General features: G+C 41.0%; 1 protein-coding gene across 1 annotated transcript; it reads left to right on the top strand.

Moving 5' to 3' along the window:
• The first annotated feature begins 3,239 nt into the window (after positions 1-3,239).
• tlnrd1 (talin rod domain containing 1) lies at positions 3,240-6,411 on the top strand. Its single transcript, XM_034680719.1, has one exon. The coding sequence runs from the start codon at positions 4,706-4,708 to the stop codon at positions 5,768-5,770; it is 1,065 nt and encodes a 354-aa protein (XP_034536610.1). The 5' UTR covers positions 3,240-4,705; the 3' UTR covers positions 5,771-6,411.
• Positions 6,412-7,281: the final 870 nt, after the last annotated feature.

Here is a 7,281-nt window from a genome sequence, read left to right as displayed (position 1 = left end):
GGTACCCTTGGGGGACATGACTTGTGGCTGATAGGAAGGACATGGTTGACATGTTTTCCAAATATGATTTGCCGTAGTGTTTTCTGATTTGCCGTTGTGATTTGCACTTCATGGCCACCGTAGAATTCAGACAGCCCACCCTAAAAAATACCCAATGTTGCATAATCCCATACGTTCACACATATTCACAAATACTCGTCCAAGTTTTCCAAGATTGCTTATCATTATGTGAAGACTTCCCAGTTGGTGAGGCAGCTGAAATAACAGAGCAATGTCTACCAGTCTCATAGACTGTATAAATATGGACGTAGTATCCGTGACGTCACCCATCTGTTTCTGAAGCGCTGCTTTGAGGCCAGTCGTCATCGGCAGCCATATTGCTGCTGTCGAGCAATTGTGACGTAAAGAGGCGGGCTTTGAGCCTCCTGGCCAACAGCTACAGTGTTCCCACCTGTCAATCAAGTCAGCTGTGCCTCTCATTGGAAGACTCATAATCTCAATATCTTTGAAATTGCCGTGTTGGAAAACAAATCATCACGTACAGTGTGTGGGGATCGAGAAATGAGCTATCCAGACTACACTGGTTTTTTGAACCAGGCTGTAAACATGTTTATTTCTGCTGTAAAGATTGTCTTCTTTGACTGGGTGTGTATGTGATTTCCAGTATTTCCGGAGCCAGCCTCAAGCGGATCCTCAATGAACTGCAGTTTTTAACAATTCCGCATTAGACACATATTTTTGCCCTCCCTGGCATTTTAGGAAAGATGTGTTAATACCATAGACTGTAAAAAATATGGACGTAGGATCCGTGACGTCACCCATCTGTTTCTGAAGAGCTGTTTTGAGACCAATCGGCTGTGGCAGCCATATTGCTTCTGTTGAGCCAGTGTGACGTAAAGAGGCGGGCTTTGAGCCTCCTAGCCAACAGCTGCAGTGTTCCTGCAGGCAGCTGTGCCTCTCATTGGAAGACTGGTAATCTCAATATCTTCGAAATTACCGAATTAGAAAAAAATTCACCCCCCTCACAGTGAGAGGACATCTAGAAATGAGCTATTCAGACTACACTCATCTTTTGTACCAGGCTGTAAACATGTTTATTAATGCTTCATGTGTATGTGACTTCCGGTACTTCAGGAGCCAGCCTCAAGCGGATCCTCGATGAACTGCAGCTTTTAACACTTCCGCATTGGACTCATATTTTTAGACCGGAGGTTGCCGCTTGGTTAATACAGCAAAAGTGTGTTTGTTCAATTTGGTGAATAAACTGTGCGTTATGTTACATTTTCCATTCTATAGACCTTCATTTTCATTGTACTTTGGACTGTTGTACTTCACACTGCTGTACTCAATAACTTCTCATAAAATGCTGCTCATCCCAGAAATGTCCTAGCACTTTAAAAAAATTGGAAAGTGCAAATGAATGGCCAGGTACAGACCTTGAATGAATTCAAAGTAAGGAGAAACATGCTGAATCTTATATCCACACATCTAAAACAGAATGGAGAGCACAAGGGTTGTGTGACGTGACCAATTGTTTTTAGAAGTGGAGTTTTAAGCCCGTCAAAGGCAGTCGACATATTGAAAGTGCTGACTCAACCAAACTTTCAGACAACCTAACAGGGGGCAAAGAGGTGGAGTTGAGCAGCTTTTAGCCTCCTCATGAAGAGCAGTCAGTCAAGTCAGTAATGCAAAACTCTTAATTCTTACTTCTTCAAAACTATGAAAAAAAATCACCCTGTACAGTGTGCTGAGAGAATCTAGCATGTCAGACTGAACTGTTATTCTCACCAGGCTGTAAACATGTTTATATTATGCTTTATAGCTTAGCTTTTTTTAATGAGTGTGTATTTGGTTTCTGGGGCTTCTGCAGCCAGTCTCAACTCAAGTGGATACTTAAGCACATTTCACACATCTGCATTGGCTTCATTTCTCAAGACTGGGGGTTATGGCTTCATCCCGGATAATCCAAATGGGGATGGACACTGAAAACATATCAGCAAATAACAGGTATCCAGAGTTAGCCTTGGCGAATTTAGGCGCATGCCCCATTTTCAGAGGCTGTAGTCCTCATAGCAGTGGTTGAGGTTTGGATCCTGGCCACGGCCCTTTGCTGCATATTAATATATATATATATGAATATTAATATTAATAATTAAAAGAACAACAAAAAACAATAATAACATTAATAACAATATTACTAATAAAAACAACAATAATTATAATGATGCTAATATAAATAAAAATGACATTACTAATAATAAACAACAACAATAATAATAATAATAATAATAATAATATTAATAATAGTAACTGTATTAGTAATTATTGCTATTATAATATCAATAATAACAATAATAATAATAAAATAATAATAATAATAATAATACTGATCATAATAATAATAACAGCAACAACAACAACAATAATAATAACAATAAAAACAACAACAAAAAACAATAATACAAATAATAATAATATGAATAATAATGTGAATAATAAAAACAACAATAATTATAGTGATACTACTATAAATAGAATTAATATTGACAATAATAAAAAACAATAACAATAATGATAATAATGACAGTAATAGGAATTATTATTAATAGAATATTATTAATAATAACAATAATAATAATAATAATACAAATAATATTAATAATAATAATACTGATCATAATAATAACAACAATAATACTATCAATAATAGTAATATTAATAATAATAATAATTATAATAATTATAATAATAGTAACAGTAATAGTAACTCTTATTTAAATAATATTAACAATAATAATAATATTAGTAATAATAATAATAATAATAATAATAATCATAATAACAACAACATCAACAACAACAACAACAGTACAAATCATATTATTATTATTATTATTATTATTATTATTATTATTATTATTATTATTATCATAATTATCATAATACTACTACTACTAATAATAATAATGATAATAATGATGATAATAATAATAATAATAATAATAATAATAATAATAATAATAATAATAATAATAGCTACCCAATGTTTAACTTTGTACAAACTCTACCCCACCTCTCCTTCTGTACTGCAGTTTCCTATTAAAAAAACATACAGGAAAAGTACAAAGGATGTGTAAAATATTCTGTGTAACCTCAGTTGTAGCTGTGGCTCTACATTCAAGATGTCACTCTCTTTAAACTTAACTCAGCTTTTATTTTGTAGATTGTAACTTCCGGTCTTCTTGCTGCGTGCTTCACAGTTGGCTGGCTCACTTCTCATAGGAGTCTCATGGCAGACCAGAGCCAGCCCTGAAAGTAAGAGCAGTCAGAAAGTACGAGGACTCTTCTTACTGGAGAACTGATTCCTCTTCCGCGACGTCTCTAACATGAGATAGCAGATAATCCACGGACCTGCGGGGAGTTAGACTCAGGTCTGATCCTAGAACTTTACAGAGTCCAGCAGCCGATCCGCTCCGACCACACCCTCCCCGCTTCCTCATACTGCAGCGGGAGCGCGCAGCTCGGCTTTGATCCCCGGGAATAACGGCCCCTTCCCCGGTTACCTTCAGGATTTCATGCCCCTGGAAGCTGCAGAGACATGTGAGTGAACTGTGGGGAGACTTTGGACTGGGTATGGCTGTGGAAGGGAAGCAGAGGATATGCGGGGTTTCACATTCTCTGGTCCCGTGTCAAGACGCCTAGAGGAGGAGGAGGAGGACGGACAGGAGGACGATGCATATGGAGTCCAAGCAACTCCAGCAACTGCGAGCTTCTAACCCAGGTCTGTGTCTGAAGAAGAAGAGGTTGAAAGTGGAGAGAGGAGTTTGTGTTTTTGGAAAGTTGGGCTTTCGGTCTCTAACTTTGGACGACTCATGAGAGGATGGTGCTGAAGGGGAACACAAGTCTTCCCCCTGTCCAGGAGAGCTGCCCGGGTGGAGCCTCGTTTCTAACCAGCATGAGTTCACCAGGCCGGTCACAGTCTTTGGAAGCAAGTCGGACTGGAGATCAGTGCTGCTTCAGGCTACTCACCCTGACTCCAGTGGACTTAAAATGACATCATATTGATTCATGTTAAAAAAAAGACTGAAAATAGATCAAGTTAGTGTTGGGGTGATGTTTCCTCTCCTAAGAGATCAAAACAGAAGGATCAGCAGATGTAATGAATTAGGAATGTGATCTAAAAGAAAAGTTTCTTCTGACATCCTCTCAGTCTGCACTTTGCCTCTCAGGAGGTGGCACTGCAGTTTCCTTTTTAAAGTCACCACCTGTGAATTCTTCTGTTCTTCTTCCCCAAACAGGGACTGAGTGAGAGTATTGACTTATGTATGTCACAGGCATTGAATGAATCAATAAGATCACTCCAAGTTTAAGGTGTAATGCCAAGGCAGGTGACTAGGAGTGTGCCCGATTAACACTTAGTCTAACAAGATAAAACAATCTGGATGTTATTCACACAAAGTAATGCAGTAACAGAGTTTAGCTCTTTCTACATGTTTACATTAAGAGTATATGTTCTGTGTGTCCACATTTAATGTACAGCTGATTACCAATACTCTGAAGGAATTTAAGGAAGACTGTTCGGCCAGTTGATTTTCTCAAAGTGTGTGAAAGCAGTGAGTTAAGGCTTATCTTGGAAACAGTACGATGCAGAGAACTATACAGAACTGAACTGAGTAGCCCCCCACCCTACCCCAACTCCCTTATTATGGCTAGTGGTGGCTCTGACAAATCCACAAGTGAGGGATCCCCCAGCACACCCAGTGGCAGTTTGCAGCAAAGGAAGCGTCTCTCTTCCATCTGTGACAATTGTAAAAGCAAGATGCAGCTGGTGGCCGATCTCCTCCTCCTGTCCAGTGAGACGAGGCCCGTCATGACTTCTGAAGGGGTGGCTGTGGCGGACACCTTCGACCAGTGCCGAGACACAGTCATAGCCAGGACTAAAGAGCTCTCCATCCTCACACACGACATCCAGAGTCAGCTCAACATGGGCCGCTTCACCGAGGTGGGAGACCGTCTGGTGGAGATGGCCGACCTGGTGGTGTCTTTGACAGAATGCTCGGCCCACGCTGCTTACTTGGCGGCGGTGGAGACCCCCGGCTCTCAGCCCTGCCTGCCGGGTCTGGTTGACCGCTACAAAGTGACCCGATGTCGGCATGAAGTGGAGCAGAGCTGCGGCATCCTCCGAGTCACACCCCTTCCAGACCTCACCCCCCAGCTCCTCCTGGAGCTGTCTCAGAACATCTCTATTAACCTGAAGAATCTGACAGACATTTCGTCTCTGGCTAGCGAGAGGTCCAGAGATCGCTTTGCAAAAGAGCAGTTCAAACTGAGCGTCAAGAGCATGAGCACAAGCGGCACGGCCTTTCTCGCGTGTGTCAAGGAAGTGAAAACGCAGCCCAGTGAGCTGACCAGAAACCGCTGCGTCCTCTTTGGTGCCGCTCTGGTCCAGGCTGTGAGCGCCCTGGTTGGGTTTGCCACAGAGCCTTCTTTCCTGGGAAGAGCTGCGAGTATCTCCAATGAAGGGAAGGGGGTACAGACTGCAGTGTTAGGGGGGGCCATGAGTGTGGTTTCAGCCTGTGTCCTCCTCACTCAGGGCCTACGAGATGTTGCACAGCATCCTGAGAGCAGCTCCAAAATGGCAGACTACCGCGAGCGCCTGCGTAATTCGGCGTGTGCTGTGTCAGACGGCTGCACTCTGCTCACTCAGGCACTCAGAGAACGCTCCTCTCCAAGGACTCTGCCGCCAGTCAACTCTCATTCTGTGAATTAGTTTAGGAAGAGGCAGTATGAGCTCCAGTCCCCTCTGTCCTCTTCTGACCCACCAAAGAGACTCACCTGGGTTCTCCCTGTTCATCAGGTTTACAGTCAGAGTAACATCACATGAGAGCTGTCTGTGTTTCTGTCCATGTGGTTGAAGTATGTTAGAATGCAGGGGGAACTAAAAGCAGCCTCTGCAGGGTTTGATGTCGCGCTGGATGCGAGTCAAACCTAGGTAGAAGTGAACCACTGCATCTCTCTGGACCTGGCCGGGGTTCCGCTGACAGACAGCAGCCGTCAAACCTGAAAAGTTTACCTCAGTTTTCTACTTCGGTGAAAACAGCAGCCTTGATGATGGATGTAGCCTTGCTGTGTGAACCTATGGTTGGCTGACCTACTCAATTACACCTGCTTGTGAGATTAGACAGAGTGATCCGAGTGTCTCAGTCTTTTTTTTGTGTGTGTGTGTGTGTGTGTGTGTGCGCGCGTTTGTGTGTGTGTGTGTGAATTCCTAATTTGTAAAAGCTGCTGTGAGTGTGTGCCATAGGTTTTACACTATTTACCAGACTTTCCATAGTATTTTAAAGTGTTTTGAATATGCATGTAATGGAGTATTTATTTCAACTATTAAAATGATGTTTCTGAAGTACTGTTGATGGGGAATGTGTTCAGCAGATTCATTTCTGTGCTCTGCCATCTAAGGGACAAAAACAAGAGTTCTGTGTTACATCTGAGGGCATCTGTCTGGAGGTTTCATGGTCTTTTCCTGTGATCATGCCCCCTTAATAAGCTCACTTCTGTTCTGAAAAGTACATTTTTCAGTGTTTTATTTAATTACAGACATCATTTAAATGAGTTAAAATTTGATGTATTATTTTTATTCAAGGAAAAAGAAAAGAAGTTCCCCTATACTCATGTAAGTCGTGTGGTAAACTCCAGGTTTAAGCCAGGTGCTCTTAAATAATAGAGTATTTCCTGTCATGGGGAGAGTCACAGGAGCTGACTTTAAGCACACTCGCTTGAGTCAAGGAATACGTTTTAAAAGCCTTCAGGGCGTAACGCTTAAAAACAAAAACAATCAGGGAAAAACACTCTTCATCAGGGTGTTCTCATATTTGAATCTCCATAAACATCAAAGTTTTTGTTTTTCAATCAGACTATATTTAACAATAATACAAACATGAAATGTATAGGAACAGGTTCTTTACCCTTGTAATAGACCAGCCAAATTACTGAACACTGTAAAATGAGAGCAAAATTCATAAACAAAAATATCCATGTAGAAAAAGTAATAATTATAATAACTTTATTCATATAGCACCTTTAAAAACAAATGTTTACCAAGTGCTTGGAAAACAAAGCGTTGTTCAGGTAACAAAGAACACATTTAGACAGGGAGGAGGAACTTTAACAATGCAAAACAAAATGCAACGCAAGAAGTTAAAAGGAATACACGTACATTAAACAGAATGAAGTGGTGGGACAATAGACCAATAAATCATTGTGGAGAGGTTTTTCAAAGAT

The sequence above is a fragment of the Notolabrus celidotus genome, chromosome 3 (assembly GCF_009762535.1).
Source record: "Notolabrus celidotus isolate fNotCel1 chromosome 3, fNotCel1.pri, whole genome shotgun sequence".
NCBI classification, from domain to species: Eukaryota; Metazoa; Chordata; class Actinopteri; order Labriformes; family Labridae; genus Notolabrus; species Notolabrus celidotus.
The sequence above is the reverse complement of the archived record's forward strand: the minus strand, read 5'-3'. Positions and strand labels throughout refer to the sequence as shown.

Excerpts from the sequence above, each read along its gene's own strand:
- tlnrd1 (XM_034680719.1), top strand. The coding sequence starts at position 4,706 with ATGGCTAGTGGTGGCTCTGACAAATCCACAAGTGAGGGATCCCCCAGC.